Genomic DNA, 17,856 nt, shown 5'->3' on the forward strand with positions numbered 1-17,856 from the left:
TATAACCACTAAGTACCACTTTAATGAGCTTTTCACTAAAAATCGTCAAGAGCTCTCACTGACATCCTTGGATATTACTTAGTTAATGGATTATTTAGAGGAAAGGGCCCGTCTCCTTGGGGCGAAGGATGGGCACTTGGAATATCAAGAGGAATCAGCAATAGGCAGTCTGCCCTGAGAGAATGGAAGGAACTGGGAAAGAGAAAAGAGGCTAGTTATCAGTTACGATGGAAGTGTGAGATCGATGTAAAATGCAGAAAAAGGAATGGCTAATAACAAAGTGTTCCTGTTTAATACAAAACAGGTTTTAATCCATTTCTCACAACATTATTTCTGTGACTGCAAAGGGTAATTCTATTACAGTTTGAGAGCATCCAGTTTCTTCTAATCTGATTCTCTTTGCACTGAGCAATCTTCTGAGGTGAATTGAATTTCCTTAGTAGATTTTCCAACTGAGAAGTGTAACAACCAGCTGTTACCATTTTAGTTCTCTTAACAGTTACTATTCTTGTTGTAAATTGGCCTGCTGATTTCTGTTCCTTTCCTGGGCAGTTTAGTTAGCAGGAATCAATTCTTCCTGGGCCAGCAGAGAAAATCAAGTGTCTAGACTTACAAGGCGAAGTTTTTTTAGACCCTAGAACTTCTACAGTCGTGCAGCTTCTTCAACTCCCCTGTCAGCAATTAACCACATCTCATGAACATCCACTGAAATAGTATCTTCTGCTTAGGTCTTAAAAGGTCCAAGGGACGTTGATGTCTCCATCACCCTAACTCATGTCCTGAGTGCGGGGTGAGAAAACTGGCTCTTCCTGCCCTCCTGGGCAGGCGTCCCCCTCAAGCCAGAGGCTGTGAACACCAAGGCATAGCCTAGCATGTGGCCAGTACAGCTTTCCTCTACCCTTCATCACACCAATCCTCAGCTATCTCTGTATACCTCCACCCTCAGATTCTAGAAAACACCAACTCTTCTTTGCAGAACTAAGATAACCTCGGCAGTTATCTTGTGGGTCCCCTCATGTGAATATGAAAAATTTAAAGAGATCAAGCGACTTCATCAGGGTCACACAGCAAGTGGGTGGTGGAGCCGGAACCAGAACTCACGTCTCGGGACCCCAAGCAGCCTCTCTCCTGCGTCCCCTTGCACTTCTGCCTTGTTCTGGTATTTGTATCTGCTGACCTTGGGGGTGCTGTGGTGAATAAACGGAGGTGACAGAGGCCAAGTGAAAGGTCGAATGCAGAAGAAAATGACAGGAAAGAACTGAAAGTATAGGAATGAAATCAGAGAAGGCACACTGACTCTAATTCAAGTTCATACTGCTTCTGGATGAATCTAATCCGATATTTAGAGAGAACACTTCATTGCTAGGGGATTGATAAGTAAAAACCAATCCTTTTCCTTCCTCCGAAGTTCATCTCACTTAAGAGTGTATCTGTAAGCAATAACATAATTTATACGTGCCCCTAGATAGGCGATGGAAATGGCCTAGCCCTTCCTGGCTTGTTTTTCATGAGAAACCCAATTCTCACATGAGTGCCAGTGTTTAACAGTAAATGTCAGATGAAGAGAAAATGGTAAAAGAGGAGAGATTTTCTGTGGAAGTCTGGAAGAAGAAAAACAAAAAAGGCTGCAGCCACTGAACTAGTGCGATGTGGGCCACTGTTACCCCAGGGGGCACAGTTGGAAAAGACAGAGTGGCGGGTGGGAAGCCGGTCGGGAGGAAGGGCAAGGAGCTCATCGATGCAGGTACTTAGCCCGCACTCAGCTGCGGAACGGTGCCGCCCTAGTGAACTGCCACAGGCCTCCTCATTCCTCACCTCCCATTCTTCTGCAGCCTGCTTATTTCCTTGACTTTTTATTATCAAATTCTTTCCTGCGGGGGGGGGGAGGGGCGGAAATGCCAAGACGGAGACTATTGTAATATCAGGTGTTCTTAGTTGTTTTTTTTAACTCTTCTGTTTTTATCACTCTTCTGGTGAAAATTTATTAGGAAAGCCGCCCGTGCATGCTCTAGACCATTAGAATCCCACCTTTGGGGCGCCTGGCTGGCTCAGTCGTTAAGCGTCTACCTTCTGCTCGTGTCATGATCCTAGGGTCCTGGGATTGAGCCCCGCATCGGGCTCCCTGCTCAGCGGAGAGCCTGCTTCTCCCTCTCCCACTCCCCCTGCTTGTGTTCCCTCTCTCGCTGTGTCTCTGTCAAATAAATAAAATCTTAAAAAAAAAAAGATTCTCATCCTTAAATATTATGTGGCTTTTCACCTTTTAAATTTTTACTGTGGTAGGGGGCGGCTGGGTGGCTCGGTGGGTTAAGCCTCCAACTCTTGGTTTTGGCTCTGGTCGTGATCTCAGGGTGGTGGGGTCGAGCCCAGTCAGGCTCCCAGGTTCAGCAGGGAGTCGACTGAAAATTCTCTCTTCCTTTCCGTCTCCCTCTGCCCCTCCCCACACATACTCACACTCTCTCTCCTTCTCTCTAAAATAAATGGATGAATCTTAAAAAAATTTTTAATTTTTTCTGTGGTAAAAATATATATTAACATAAAGATGCCAATTAAACCATTTTGAAGTGTACAAGTCATCAGCATTAATTACATTCACACTGTGGTACATCCATCACCCCAAACAGAAAATCTGTATCCACTGACCACTAACTTCCCATTCACCATACTCCCAGCCCCTGGTAACCGCTCATCTACTTTCTATCTCTATGAACTTACTACCAGGCGTTCTTACTTAACCGTATATGCCTCCTAAAATGTAGCAGCAGTAGAAAGGAATGGAACCTGGGGTGAAAAGGAAAAGGGTGTTGTGGGTTAAAAAACCAAACTCTCACTTCCTAAAGTATAGTTGAAAACTTTATTATGACTGAGTAGTTTTATCCCACCCATTCAGAGAACGAAAACTGAAGGTCCCTCTGCTGTGCTAATTCAGCATCTTTCTTTCTTTCTTTCAGTGACCATGCAGCAGGTGGCCAGGACTGTGGCCAAAGTGGAACTCTCGGACCACGTGTGTGATGTGGTATTTGCGCTCTTCGACTGTGATGGTGAGTGGGGCCCTCTCGAGTCTGGCGGGAAAACTGAGCCTGACTGTCCTGGAAGTGGCCACTGTTGATTCTGGAGGCTTGCAGACCGCCCCAGTGCGCTAGCCTGTACCTCTTCAGCTTACCCCTCTCCCACAGCAGTAGCTCAGCCCTCAGCACCATGACACTGAGAACCAGAACCCCTGGTCCTGGTTTGTGTTTTCCATTTCTTCTTGTAATTCCAATTTGTCTAATTCCAAATCCTTCTGAATGAATGTATAACCATAAGGATCTTAAAAAAGGAAACGATTCGACTCTGGTAGTGTTTTTAAAAGGTAAATAGACTCAAATATAAAAGCTCAAAAAAAAAAAGGAAACAAAAATATTAGACCCAACTTGCTGCTTCATAGACTAGGAGCACGCGATTATCTGTGTCTAGAAAGAAGGTGGTCCTGATCTCTTGCCCCTCCCAAAGCACGTTGCAGTCATTCACATTTTGGCCTCCCAGCTCTCAGTGGTCTGTTGTGTGTGTGGCCACTCTGGAGGTTAGCCCACGTGAGAGGTCCTGGTTCATCAGCTGTCGTCAGTGCTCAGCCACAACTACTACTGCTCACCTCAGAGACTTACGCTTTTTCTCAGTGCTTACTAAGACCCAGGCATTGTGCTAAGCTGCTCAGGTAACCCTCTGACCGAGGAACTGTTTTGCACCACATTTTCCAGATAAGGACGCAGAGACTCAGGTGAAGTCATTTTCCCAGGAACGCATAGGTGGTGGTAAATAGCACAGCTCGGCTCTGAATCCAAGCCGGCCGCCTCCCTCTATTCTCTGCTCCCTCCCCTGCCTGTTTCCCGGGCCAGAATTCATGGCTCATCTTCCTCTAGGAAGCGAGGCTAATGGAATCCAGGAACCAGGTCAGAAGTTCCTGCCCCGGTGAAACCTTTGTTCTGGTCCCAGCATAATAATGAGTCACTCTGGCTTTTCCATTCCTTAACTTGTTTCGGTTTGTCTTCATTACTACGTGTTGTACTCTGTCTCTGTGTATGTGACCTAATAACTTCCCTACTAAATTGTGAGCTTTTTTAAAAAAGTTTTTACTTTAATTCCAGTGAGCTAAGTGTTATATTAGTTTCAGGTGTACAATATAGTGATTCAACAATTTTCCATACATCACCCGGTGCTCATCATGACAAGTGCACTCCTTAATCCCCACCCCTATTTCACCCACCCCCCTCCACTCACCTCCCCTCTGGTAACCAGCAGTTTGCTGTAGTTAAGAGTCTTGTTTCTTGCTTTATCTTTCTTAATTGTTTTCCTTTTGCTTATTTTGTTTCTTAAATTCCACATGAGTGAAATCATATAGTGCTGGTCTTTCTCTGACTGATTTTGCTTAGCATTATACACTCTAGATCCATCCATGACATTACAAATGGCAAGATTCATTCTTTTTATGGCTGAGTAATATTCCAGCGCGCACGTGTGTGCGTGTGTGTGTGCGCGCACATACATACAAAGCACATCTTTATCCATTCAGCAGTTGATGGACACTTGGGCTGCTTCCATATCTTGGCTATTGTAAATAATGGTGCTATACTGGGAATTGTGCAAGACTGTTGAATCACAGATCTGTACTTCTGAAACAAATAACGCAACATATTTTAAGAAAAAAGAAAAAGAAGAAGATAGCAGGAGAGGAAGAATGAAGGGGAGTAAGTCAGAGGGGGAGACGAACCAGGAGAGATGATGGACTCTGAAAAACAAACTGAGGGTTCTAGAGGGGAGGAGGGTAGGGGGATGTGTTAGCCTGGTGATGGGTATTGAGGAGGGCACGTTCTGCATGGAGCACTGGGTGTTATGAACAAACAATGAATCATGGAACACTACACCAAAACAAATGATGTAATATATGGTGATTAACATAACAATAAAAAAATTTTAAAAAAAGAAAAGAAAAAAAATAATGGTGCTATAAATGTGAGCTTTTTAAGGGTAGTAGCAAGTTCTTTGTTCACCTTTGGACCCCTTCATAGTACCTCAGGTAGTACTTTGCACATAACAGGTGTTCATTAATTTAAGTTATTGAAGTTATCCCACCTACACCCACAACCGAGGTCTGGGTGAAAGAAAACTCCAGGGTTAGGACAAGTAGATGGCCTCACCCTCAGGTAGGGGTGGGTTATTCTCTAGTGCTACCCTGTCCAATATGATATTCTACTAGTTTCATGTGGCTATTAAATTTAAATTAAATAAAATTAAAAACAGCTCACAGCTCCCTTCTTCTAGGAAGGCCTGAGAAATGAAATTTGATTTTCCTGCCTTTTAGAAGGAGATTCTGTCAATATCTACTTGAATCACCTTTAAAAAAATCATTTAACAGCTCTGGGGCTTCTTTTCTTTTTTTTTTTAATGTTTTCTTTTTTTTTTTAAGATTTTATTTATTCACTTGAGACAGAGAGACACAGCGAGAGAGGGAACACAAGCAGGGGGAGTGGGAGAGGGAGAAGCAGGCTTCCCGCTGAGCAGGGAGCCCAATGCAGGGCTCAATCCCAGGACCCTGGGATCATGACCTGAGCCGAAGGCAGACGCTTAACGACTGAGCCACCCAGGCGCCCCTAGGGCTTATTTTCTTAATCTACAGAAAAAGGAAGTACATATTAAATTAAAAAGCCATTGTTATTTCTACCAGCACTAGATCTTAGGTCAAAATGCCAAAGGACGTTGACTTTTCAGACTTGTTCACCTCAGAATTTAGAGTTGCACTCACAGATCACACATGCACACAGATGACATTCAGTCATATACCTGCTTCATAAGTAACAGAATCACATTGATCAGCTCTGGCCTTAGGGAAGCAGGAAGCAAATTTAGGCTGCCCTGGCAGCCTAAATTACCTCAGATTTTTTCATCGTAAGCCTCTCTTTATAAAAATATTAAGAATCTCATTTAGATCTTTTTTATTCTTTTAATTATATTCTTTTTTAAAAAGATTTTATTTATTTGAGAGAGAGAGAGAACACGAGTTGGGGGAGGGACAGAGAAGCAGACCCCTGCTGAGCGGGGAGCCCAACACAGGGCTCGATCCCACGGTCCTGGGATCATGACCTGAGCTGAAGGCAGATGCTTAACCAACTGAGCCACCTAGGTGCCCTTTTAATTACATTCTTAATAAGCCATATTACTGATTACTTTTCAGCCAGCCAGGTTACTTTTTAACTCTTTATATTGAAGTACACATACAGAAAAGTGCAAATATCGTAAGTATACAGCTTGCTAAATTTTTAAAAACTGAACACACCTGTGTAACCAGCATTATCCAGAAACATCACATTAGCAGGACCACAGAGCCCCCTGGTGCTGCCTTCCAGCCACTTCCTCTCCCAAGGACAGTCCCTCTCTTGACTTTGAGTAACACAGATTAGGTCTCCCTGGGTTTGCTTGCTTGTTTGATCTTGCTGTGGATATCTCTGAGGCTGTCCATGTTCCCTTCAGCCAGAAAACAAGGGCCAGTTTAGGTTTTCAGGTACTGTCTACAAAAGTAAGCCCTGTGTTCCTTCTTTCCACTCTCTTCCCAGACCAATCGTTAGTAAAAGTCTGTTTTATGGTTTCCTATTGCCTTATCACCACCGGTAATGGCTGCCACTCTTTTAATCAGCAGACATTTACTCCTGGGCATGTAGTCAAAGGGTAACTATCCTCTACTGTTGAAGTGGTTACTGTTCTGTGTGGCTTGAGAAATTGACCTTTGGTTAAACCAGATGCTCTTCAAGTTCCTCTCCAGACCTGAGAGTCTGTCACTGAAGAGGGTGGAATGGGAGGCCGTGAGAAAATAGGCTTCACCCAAAGCCACATTTTGATTTTGGTTTTTACCATGAACTGCCCCCTCCATCTCTCACCTGGACTATTGCAACAGCCTTCCTGACTGACTCCCTGCTGCCGCTCTCCCGTCCCATCCCCATACATCCAGCCAGAGAAATCCATCCAAAATGGAAATCTAATTCCATCTCACTTACTTACTTCTAGCCCTTTCCTGGTGCTCTACTGCCTAGAAGATAAAGCGCAAACCCTTTAATGAAAATACAAGACCCTTGGGCACCTGTCTCCTGCCCGCCTCTTCTGTTCACGCCGCCGCCCCCGTGTGCACTTCCTAACTACTCCACAGTCGGGTGCTCCCCGCCTCTGCCTTTGCTTATACCACTCCCACTCCCTAGAATGCCTCCCCCGTCTCATTCCCCTTTACTTGGCCAATTTCTGCTCGTCCTTTGGGATTCAACTTAGGAGTCACCTCCAGGAGGCCTTTACAGCTCCGTACTTGCACCACCCCCAGCCTGGGTTAGCTCTCTTCCTCCGTGCCCCCATAGCATCTTCTGTTTACGCCACAATGGCATTTACCACACTGTTGAAATAACGCATTTGTCTCTCCCACAGCCTGGGAGTATCTCAAGGGACCAAGTCCTATTTACCTCTTTATTCTCAACTCCTAGTATAGGACCTGACCTACAATATATTCTTGTTCAACTTTTGTCATGCTACACTAAACTGTCACTGACTTGTAATCGGAAACATCAAGGAAGGAGCAAACCATTCGTTTGAATTTGGCTGTGCGAGTGCACTGGGCTCCGGAACCCACCTTGTGTGAACGATGGAATTTTCTCAGTGGCCTTGTTCCACGGCCTCCACTTATCCCTCTTGTGTTTGTCTCTTCCTCTAGGCAATGGGGAGCTGAGCAATAAGGAATTTGTTTCCATCATGAAGCAGCGGCTGATGAGAGGCCTTGAGAAGCCCAAAGACATGGGTTTCACCCGCCTCATGCAGGCCATGTGGAAATGTGCACAGGAAACTGCCTGGGACTTCGCTTTGCCTAAACAGTAACCCAGAACTGCAAGAGGGACCTCCTCCTCCACCCGAAGCACCCTGATCCCTCGAGCAGAGCCTTGGCACAACCCTTCCGGCTGCTGCTTCTGGAAGTAGTGCTCCCGTCCTCTTGGGAATGATCTCAGGATTCACCCAGTTTCCCCTCTCTGCCCTTCCCCTGGCTCAGCATTTCTGCGAGGCTCTGCTTCTGCCCAGTGATCATCCCCATAGGTTCTCAGAAACATGAACGAGTCCTAAGAGGTCAGGTTTCTGGCACCTTCATCAGCTCTATGCTACTTCAAGCACCGTATGGATAAAGAATGCAGGGAGCCATCCACATGCCTGCCCACCCCGGGAAACACCCAGTTCTTGAGTCACTTTGGCTGTGGACTTACATTAAGAACATTCCTTGCTTTTCCCCCCACTGGTGTTTTTAAGCCACAAGTTGGGAAGACGTCTCAAAGGCAGGAGGAAGGCTGTGATGAATGGTCATGAGGAAGAGCCGGGCAGCCTGAGCTGGCAGGAAGCCTGGGTCAGAGAAAGGATCCATGTCGGTCCCCAGGGTGGCTCTGAGGCTTGCTCCGGGAAGGTGATGTGCACAGCGGGATGGAGCAAGATTTGGAATTTCGAGCAGCTGTTCCCTGGCTCCCTCAGAGGACTCCACCGCGACTCGGTGCCTAATGCGCAGCAGTGATTGAGTCCGTGTTCGATGCAAGGGCCATTTCCCTCCAGGAGTGCATCTCTGAAGTGGAGGCCTGCCTCACAGCCTGTATGCCCTCTGTCTTAAACACTTGTAAAATATCACTTTAATTATAACAGTTTGCAATAAACTCCCCCACCCCCCTGCCAAAGGCTCTTGTGTCTTTTATTTTAGGATCTTCTGGGGTACTTTTCATTTCTCCACTGGGTTTGAGATCAGGCTAGCAGCAGACCTGTTTTCTTTCTACCACAGTCTGGTTCTCCCTGTTGAAAGGCAACTTTAGACACAAACAGTGAGGGCATTGGGAGGTTAATGGTGGCATCGTCCCCACAGTTTGGAAGGCATTTCATCTTAGGCCAGGTACATAGTCCTTGATAACTCAGACCCCACGATTAGGAACTGAGATGGGGTGGGAGAGTATATGAGAAATCATCTGGTGTGGCAGACCTCAATGTAAGAACCACAGCACCCAGTATTTTATATGGACTCCAATCTGATTCAGTGTAACCTTGAACAAGCAAGTAATTTCCCATCTTTGTCCTTAACTGTAAAATGTCAGGGTTGAGCTTAATGGGCTCTCAGGTTTCTTCTAGGTCCAAAAGCCTCTCCTTCAGTTCTCCTCCAGAATTCCTGCAGCCTCCAGAATCTCCATGTAATGCTCCCTGGCGTGAGAGTGTCCCAAGTCCAAATAGAACCGCCACACCAAAACCTTAGTGCTTCCTGCGAGGCCTGGAAGTCGGTAGGGAGTGTTTATCTGCCAAATAAGAGCAGCGGCTTGGGTCTCTGCACCTGTGACAGTACCAACCCCAGCATTTTCTCCAGAGGAATTTAACAGCCTCATTTCCAACATCCTTTCTGGGAGCACATTAGATTATTTCTCAATCTACCTCACTACCTCATCTACCTTCCACTCTTTCCTTTCTTGGGATATGAATTCCTGGTACCCAAGCGTAGCCTTTGCCTTGCTCATCGCTCCGGGGCTGAGGCATCAGCAAAATTGAGCTTTTCTTAAATTTGTCCCAGAATCCCCAAATCACTCTTTCCCTCAATCCTCGCTTCTCCAGCCTGAAAGAGAAGTCCCAATCACAGCCTTCATGGGGCATTCATTGCCCTGCAAGAAGAGATCTGCTGATTGGCCTGGGTTCACTGAAGCTGTAAGAGAGAGCACAGCAGGGGAGGGTAAAGAACTTACCCTCATCTTGAAACCCACTGTCAAGGGCCCTCATCTATTACAGGTACATAGAATTCCAGCTGGGCTCCTTTAGCCACTAGGAGTGCCCGAGGAAGCACAGGGGGTCCAGGTGCTCAAGAAGACAGGCTGGCCACACTTTGGCACAATAGGGTTAAATATGCAGGTGAGAGGTACCAGCTAAGTCACCCAGAAGAGGCCAGGGTCCCCCAAAGAAGTCCTTGAGCAAGGCGTCATGTGAGCAGGCTGAGAGGATTTCACGAGGCAGCACTTGGGATAGGCTGGGAGCACTGAAGAATACAAAAGGCCAATATGTGCTTCTCTCTCTCTCTTTTTTTTTAAGATTTTATTTATTTATTTGACAGAGACACAGCGAGAGAGGGAACACAAGCAGGGGGAGTGGGAGAGGGAGAAGCAGGCTTCCCGCGGAGCAGGGAGCCTGATGCGGGGCTTGATCCCAAGACCCTGGGACCATGACCTGAGCCGAAGGCAGACGCTCAACGACTGAGCCACCCAGGCGCCCTGTGCTTCTCTTTTTATTCAAATTGTTTCTTCTACCTAGATAGAATAATCCGCCCCTCTTCCTTCAAGCCTCCACTCCAGCAGTCCCCTTCTTTATAAGCCCACCTGGGGGCGCCTGGGTGGCTCAGTCGTTAAGCGTCTGCCTTCGGTTCAGGTCATGATCCCAGGGTCCTGGGATCGAGCCCCACATCGGGCTCCCTGCTCAACCAGGAGCCTGCTTCTCCCTCTCCCACTCCCCCTGCTCGTGTTCCCTCTCTCGCTGTGTCTCCCTCTGTCAAACAAATAAAATCTTTAAAAGCCCACCTGGATCATCTTCCTGACAAGACTAGTAGCCCCTCCTGTGCCTCCCAAGGATCATGTGCCTGCCCGTAACAACACTGCTGTAATCGATGTAATGTTTGTGCGATCGTCACCCCCAAAGTTCAGACCCAGAGCAGTGATGTGGTCAAAGAAACAGTCCACCACCAAAAGCTAATTTTAAAATAACTCTTGGACAATGTAAAAGTGATATTAGCAATGTTTCAATAAATTGCTCCCACATACCCACAGCCATTCTCTATGTTTGCTGCTGTTTTTTATTTCTTAAAAAACAAACAAACAAAAAAAACAATTCTCCAGTTCTAGCGCTTAGGCTTCAGGGAGGGAAAGAAACTCAGAGGGGACCCAGGCTGGTGGGCTTCCTTGTGACCCTGGGCTCAGCAGCATCCACAAGCATAAGCAGAGAGAATATGGAGAGAAAGTTACTAAGGAAAATGGGTTTAAGGACATGCATGCTCTTCAAAAATCATTTTTTCTTTCTTTTTCTTTCTTTCTTCCTCTTTCTTTCTTCCTTTCTTCCTTTCTTTCCTTTCTTTTCTTTTTCTTTCTTTCTTTCTTCCTTTCTTTCCTTTCTTTTCTTTCTTTTTTCTTTCTTCCTTCCTTTCTTCCTTTTTCTTCCTTCCTTTCTTTCCTTTCTTTCCTTTCTTTTTCTTTCTTTTTCTTTCTTTCTTTCTTTCTTTTTCTTCCTTCCTTTCCTTCTTTCCTTTCTTTTTCTTTCTTTTCTTTCTTTCTTTCTTTTTTCTTTCTTTCTTCTTTCTTTCTTTCGACAGAGAGAGACACAGCGAGAGAGGGAACACAAGCAGGGGGAGTGGGAGAGGGAGAAGCAGGCTTCCCGTGGAGCAGGGAGCCCGATGCGGGGCTCGATCCCAGGACCCCGGGATCATGACCTGAGCCGAAGGCAGACGCTTAACGACTGAGCCACCCAGGCGCCCCAAAAATCATATTAATAGCTTTTATTGCCCCACCTAATTTTAGCTCTGGTTGAAGCATATGCACTTGGACTGAATTGGAGTCTAAGACAGGAGAAGTCCAGGCCACAGCTGCGACCAGACAGGAAAGAGGGACAGCAGGATAGGAGCCGGAGCCAGGTCCCCCAGCGGGAGCATCCGCCCCAAGCCTTAGCACAGCCCCCCAGGCTGTATGCCCCCGAGAGGCTTAGAAGAGGGAGGGACCACAGGCACGAGCTCAGCTTTCAGGCTTCAAGCGCCACCTGCTGGCAAGAAGGCTCAGCGCAGGGAATCTGGTCTGGAGCAGGTAAGGGGAGGCTGCCTGAATCCAGGCTCGCCCCAGCCCTGCTCCTGAGACTCGGCGGCCCAGGGACCTGGGCGGCAAGGTGTGGGGTGGGATGAACAGCCAGAGATGGATCATAACGATGAAGAGAGACAGTATGGATAGGATTATAATTGAGAAGAGGAAAGGAGCAATGCTTGTGGATTGTTCCCTGTGGCTCCAGAATGGGAATTTTTACCAGCAAATGAGTTAGGAGTTGCTCTATTCATTCCACAACTCTTCACTGCTCACCTGCTATGCGCCAGGCACTGAGCAAGGTCTTCAAGGCGTTTGTGTTCTAGAGAAGGGAAACAATAAGGTTAAGTACACACTGGTATGAGAGCACTTAGTAAAGCAAAAGGGCCACCCAGTCCAGATTCGGGAGCTCAAGGCAGGCTTGCAAAGGAAGTGATTTATTTTTAAGTTAAAAAACAAAAACAAAAACACTAAGGTCTGTGAGTTGAGGAGGAGCTAACAACAGGGGAGGGGGGCCAGGCAGAGGCTGCTGCGCTTGCAAAGGTCCAAAGGCCAAAAAGCATGTTTCTGGGAACTGAAGTTCTAAGGAGTATCCAGCACAGATTGGGGAGTGATTTTGTGACCTAAGAATTAATTAATATGGCAATCTTCACACACACACAAAAAGATTAAAAATGCATTTGAGGATTTTAGAACATACGTAGGTTATATAAAAAATCATGATGGAAATTTTCTTTTATTTTTTTTAAATTTTATTTATTTGAGAGAGAGCGAGCAAGAGCAGGGAGAGGGGCAGAAGGAGAGGGAGAAGCAGAGGAGGGAGAAGCTGAGCAGGGAGCCCAACTTGGGGCTCAATCCCGGGACTCCAGGACTCCGGGACCCTGGGATCACGGCCTGAGCAGAAAGGAGATACCCAACTGACTGAGCCACCCAGGCACCCCACGATGGAAATTTTAAAATGCTTAGAACTGAGTATGATAATGAAAATACTAAATATTAAGACTTGTGAGACATAGCTAGAGGGAAACTCAAAACTTCTTAACTTCTTAACTTAATGGGCTGACAATATGCTAAACATCTGCTTCAAGAAGTTGGAAGAAAGGGGTACCTGGGTGGGTCAGTTGGTTAAGTGTCTGCCTTCGGCTCAGGTTATGATCCCCAGGTCCTGGGATTGAACTCTGCTTCGGGCTCCCTGCTCAGTGGAGAATCTGCTTCTCCCTCTCCCTCTGCTGCTCCCCTCTACTTGTGCTCTCTCTTGCTCTCTATGTCTGTCAAAAAAATAAATAAAATCTTTTAATAAATAAATAAATAATAATTTTAAAAGTTCAAAAGTTAAAAAAAAAAAGCTGGAAAAAAGATCATAAAGCCAAAAAATAAAAAGAGCAAAATTTAAAATGTATATAACTAGAAACTACAGAAGTTTAAAAATAATATTGGGAATGACTTTATGCCAATAAATTTGAAATGGATAGTTTCCTAGAAACTATAACACAAGAAAAAATTTAAAATCCAAAGACTATAATAAAGTGAATCAGTAGTTTAAAACCTACATATAACAAAAAATATCAAACCCCGATGGCTTTATGAGAGGAAAAAAAAAATAGAACTAGATCCTGTAGGACCCTGTAAGCCCCAATAAGGAGTTGGGACTTTATCTTAATTATAATTAGGAGCCACTGAAAGATTTTAAGCCGGAAGATGATGTAATGAGCTTTGCATTTTGGAATGATGACTTTGCCTGCAATGCCACAGATGGGCTGGAGTGGGATCCAGGTTGGAGACTGCTATAATAATCCAGGTAGCGGGTGCTGGGAGCCTGGATTAGGGCAATGGCTGCAGAGCTGGAGTTGCAAACACAATTGGGAGGTGTCTATGTCAGGCCTGAGGGGTGGGGGTGGGGTCATGTAAATTGGAGGATGATGAGGGCGAGGGAATAATTAAGGATGACACCCAGACTTCTGTTTGGGTAACGGCATGTATGGTAGTGGGAAACAGAACCAGGTGCGGCTGGAGGAAGATGAGGCTTCTTTGACATGCTCAGGTGTCTAAGACATCCTGGTAGAAATATCTGATGGGTGGTCAGATGTAAGGACCTGGACCCGGGGGCGCCTGGGTGGCTCAGTCAATTAAGTATCTGCCTCTTGGTTTCGGCTCAGCTCATGATCTCAGGGGCATGAGATCAAGCCCCGCATCGGGTCCGCACTCAGCTGGGAGTCTACTTGAAGATTCTCTCCCTCTGCCCCTCCCTCCACTCGAGCTTGCTCGCTCTTGCTCGCTGTCAAATAAATAAATCTTTTTTAAAAAAGAATATATGAAACATTAACATTAAAAAAAAAAAAGAATCTGGACCCAGGAAAGGGATCTAGGGTGGAGATATGGAGTAGGAATCTCCTAAAAACCTGGGTTCTCCCAGGTTCAAGGCCAACTAATCACAAACACATAAAGTGTGAATCGGCTTCCCAACTGTAAAATACTAACACCAGCTCCATCTCTTCCCCAAGGGAAATTTGGAGTAAAGACCACTGAAGTGAAAGGACTTTGAACCAAAGAACCTGTGCTTGGTGGGTTATCTATGAGAAGACAGGTTTGGTGCCCTGTGCCATCCTTCCAGCCTCTAGCCCTGCCTAGGTGTCAAGACCTCCTTTTTCTCTAGGGAGAAGTGAGAGGGCAAAGGACTACAGTGGAGATCCAAAGATGCTATGGGGAAATATTTACACATTCATTCAACAAATAATTTGTTGAAACTCGAATATTCAATCACCTATCAGTCATTCACACACAGGTGAATTTTCACCATCTTCGGTGTGAGGTTTAGGCTTTCTTCTTTCTTTTTCCATAGGTGAACATTCACATGGTTCCAAAATCAACCCTAACATTAAAAGGCATACAGGGGGGTGCCTGGGTGGGTCAGTTGGTTAAGCGACTGCCTTCGGCACAGGTCATGATCCAGGAGTCCCTGGATCGAGTCCCGCATCGGGCTCCTCCCTGCTCAGCAGGGAGTCTGCTTCTCCCTCCGACCCTCCCCCCTCTCATGTGCTCTCTCTCTCTCTCTCTCTCTCTCTCATTCTCTCTGTCTCAAATAAATAAACTAAAAAAAATCTTAAAAATAAATAAATAAATCTTTATTTATCTTAAAAATCTTAAAAATAATAAATAAATAAAATAAAAGGCATACAGGGGCGCCTGGGAGGCTCAGTCAGTTGAGCGTCCCACTCTTGGTTTCGGCTTGGGTCACGGTCTCAGGGTTGTGGGATCGAGCCACGCCTCAGGCTCCAAGCTCAGCACTGAGTCTGCTTGTCCCTCTCCCTCTGTTCTTCCCTCCCCCACACCGCTTTCTTTCTCTCTAGGAGCCTCCCAGCCATTCCCACAGCTGCATAGTATTCAATTGTATACCGTGGTTTAATCAATAAGAGTAGTTTCTCAGGGAAAGATTTTGGAGCCTGGAGCTCTCTGAAAAGAAGGGCTTGGTGGGTCACATTTGGAGGCAGCAAGGGACACTGGGGAACCAGGGAGCAAAGGAGCAAACGACAGGGAGTGGGGGATACTCTGCTGATTTGGAAATGCCTCCTGAAGCTTTAGGCAGGAATTTATCCTCCTCACTAGTTCAGGGAAACTCTGAGTAAAGCGTTTAGAGAGAGAAAAACCTGTCTCTAGGATTCATTTACTCTATTCATTTCTTTGAGCCCATCATTAGGGATCAGGCCCTGTGCTCAGGCCATGGGGAACATGAGGGCAAGATCTGCATCTTGGTTCACCTGGAGACAGGTGTGCCAACCGTGGGGGGCAGTGAAGGTGACCGTCCATGGATTGGCCAGGCTCACAGAAGAGGAGGCCCCTTCTCAGCCTCAGATCTTGTCTGAGCTGTCATCCCGGATCCTACACACACGACTTCTGAGCCTCATCTGGAGCTTAACACCCAATCCCACTGTTGTACCTGCCACACTGTGCTCTCGTTAATATCAAGCTCTCCTACGAGAATGTGAGCTCCGCGAGGTCAGGCGCTGTCCTTTAGTCATGGTGCATTCCGAAATCCCTCGAGTTCTGCACAGTGCCTGGCTTTCTGTATAGACATCTGCCTGTTAAATTAATTCTACCTCTTCACAGAGATGGAGCTGAAGCTGAGCCCGGAAGAGCAAGTTAGCTTGACCAGATGGGAAAGATCATCTAGAACAGGCACATAGCTAGGATTGGGATGAACTGTCTTAGTAGAGATGGGAAGGGGGTGATGGGAGACTAAAGCCTGGTAACGTCAGACTGTGAATGCTCAGTGTCCCCAGAGGAGAGAAATAGGGAGGCTGATGGTCATCTAATACAAGGACGGTGTCAGCTCTAGAAGCAAATTGAGGAGATGCTGAGATTCATTTGGAGACTGATTTCCCCAGTGACTTCTCCTGAGTATCTGTGGAGGCAATTAAGGACTTTTCCCCCCCACTCTTTTTGAGCCTTATCCTCCCACAAATACCAGGTCCCCGGCTAGTCAGAAGAGATATTTCCATTTTTTCCCTTAGATCAAAAGCATGACATCTTGATTTCAAGAACTATCAAGGAGAAACTGTAATTCCAAGCTGGCATACCGGTTCCATTTTTAAACAAAATTGATTGACCAAGGACCATAATGTTTAACTTGAACTGAGCAGCAGTGTGGCTCCCTTCCTGGCCTTTGGACTGAGAAGGACCCATAGAAAGTCAAATTGCCTCGGGGCGCCTGGGTGGCTCAGTCGTTAGGCGTCTGCCTTCGGCTCAGGTCATGATCCGGGGGTCCTGGGATCGAGCCCCGCATCGGGCTCCCTGCTCGGCGGGAAGCCTGCTTCTCCCTCTCCCACTCCCCCTGCTTGTGTTCCTTCTCTCGCTGTCTCTCTGTCAAATAAATAAATAAAATCTTAAAAAAAAAAAAAAGTCAAGGGTGCCTGGGTGGCTCAGATAACCGGTTAAGCATCTGCCTTCGGCTCTGGTCATGATCCCGGGGTCCTGGGATCGAGCCCCACATCGGGCTCCCTGCTCCGTGGGGAGCCTGCTTCTCCCTCTGCCTCTCTCTCTCTCTGTGTCTCTCTCATGAATAAATTAAAAAAAAAAAACTTAAAAAAAAAGTCAAATTGCCTCAAGACAAAAAACAATACACCCAATTTGAGATCTATAAGAAAAGTAAGGAGCAAAAACGGAGGCTGGTTAGACCAGCTTTTAGGTGCAGTTTATAACCCCTTCTGAAACAACAAAGTCTGAATTGAAACAATTCCAGGACCCAGCTCAGCTGCAGAGAGGAAGGAAGGGGAAGGATGCAGAAAATACGGCAGAAAGAAGTCCTACTACATACACATGCTCAGCCTGTCTCCCCAGAGCCTTACTGCTCCAGACCCTGCCACGCAGGCCAAATTACCGACTACAGACTCAAAATTTAGGTAAGATTTTGTCATTTATTTATTTATTGAGATTTTATTTATTTATTTGACAGAGAGAGAGGGAACACAGGCAGAGGGAGAGGGAGAAGCAGGCTTCCCGCGGAGCAGGGAGCCCGATGCGGGGCTCGATCCCAGGACCCTGGGATCATGACCTGAGCCGAAGGCAGATGCTTAACCGACTGAGCCACCCAGGCGCCCTACATTTTGTCATTTATGTGTGTTGCCGGAAAGGAGAAGAGGACTCACCAGCCAGTAGCTGGGCAATCACAGCCCAATTCCTTGACACAATGAAACTGCAGGCCTTCTTTTACCCAAGTGCCCTCTTCACAAAGTGAAGGACCTGTGTTCAGCCAGGGAAGAGGGGCCTCATCATACTCAGGAAATGGAAGAGGAGACTTCGTGATACTTAGCAGAAGAGGGCAAGGTGGGCATGGCAGCCCGAGGTCAACACACCTCACGAAGGCTATCGGAAAGGTGTCCTACCATTTATCCATTAACATCTGTTAAGGACACGTCAATCTGTGGAAACCCTTTCTCCAAGTGTAGGGCTGTCTTCCCAAGGAGGGGCTGATCTCTTTGCCACCAGGCTAGTCTCCCACCAGCCAGCAGGCAGTCCTAAGTGT

At 46.4% G+C, this 17,856-nt stretch overlaps 1 protein-coding gene across 7 annotated transcripts in view; it reads left to right on the plus strand.

Annotated features, from left to right (window-relative positions):
- Positions 1 to 8,714, plus strand: part of MICU1 (mitochondrial calcium uptake 1) — a 239,994-nt gene extending 231,280 nt beyond the window's left edge. For all 7 annotated transcript variants that reach the window (XM_028109624.2, XM_028109623.2, XM_028109625.2 and 4 more), the window contains 2 exons: positions 2,949 to 3,038; positions 7,721 to 8,714. In XM_028109624.2, coding sequence (XP_027965425.1) covers positions 2,949 to 3,038; positions 7,721 to 7,881 — 251 coding nt within the window. In that variant the 3' untranslated portion in view covers positions 7,882 to 8,714. The remainder of the gene's footprint in view (positions 1 to 2,948; positions 3,039 to 7,720) is intronic.
- Positions 8,715 to 17,856: the final 9,142 nt, after the last annotated feature.

The sequence above is a fragment of the Eumetopias jubatus genome, unplaced genomic scaffold (genome assembly GCF_037043125.1).
Source record: "Eumetopias jubatus isolate StellerSeaLion01/CBP00866 unplaced genomic scaffold, mEumJub1_p1.0 scaffold_17, whole genome shotgun sequence".
In the NCBI taxonomy this organism is placed as follows: domain Eukaryota; kingdom Metazoa; phylum Chordata; class Mammalia; order Carnivora; family Otariidae; genus Eumetopias; species Eumetopias jubatus.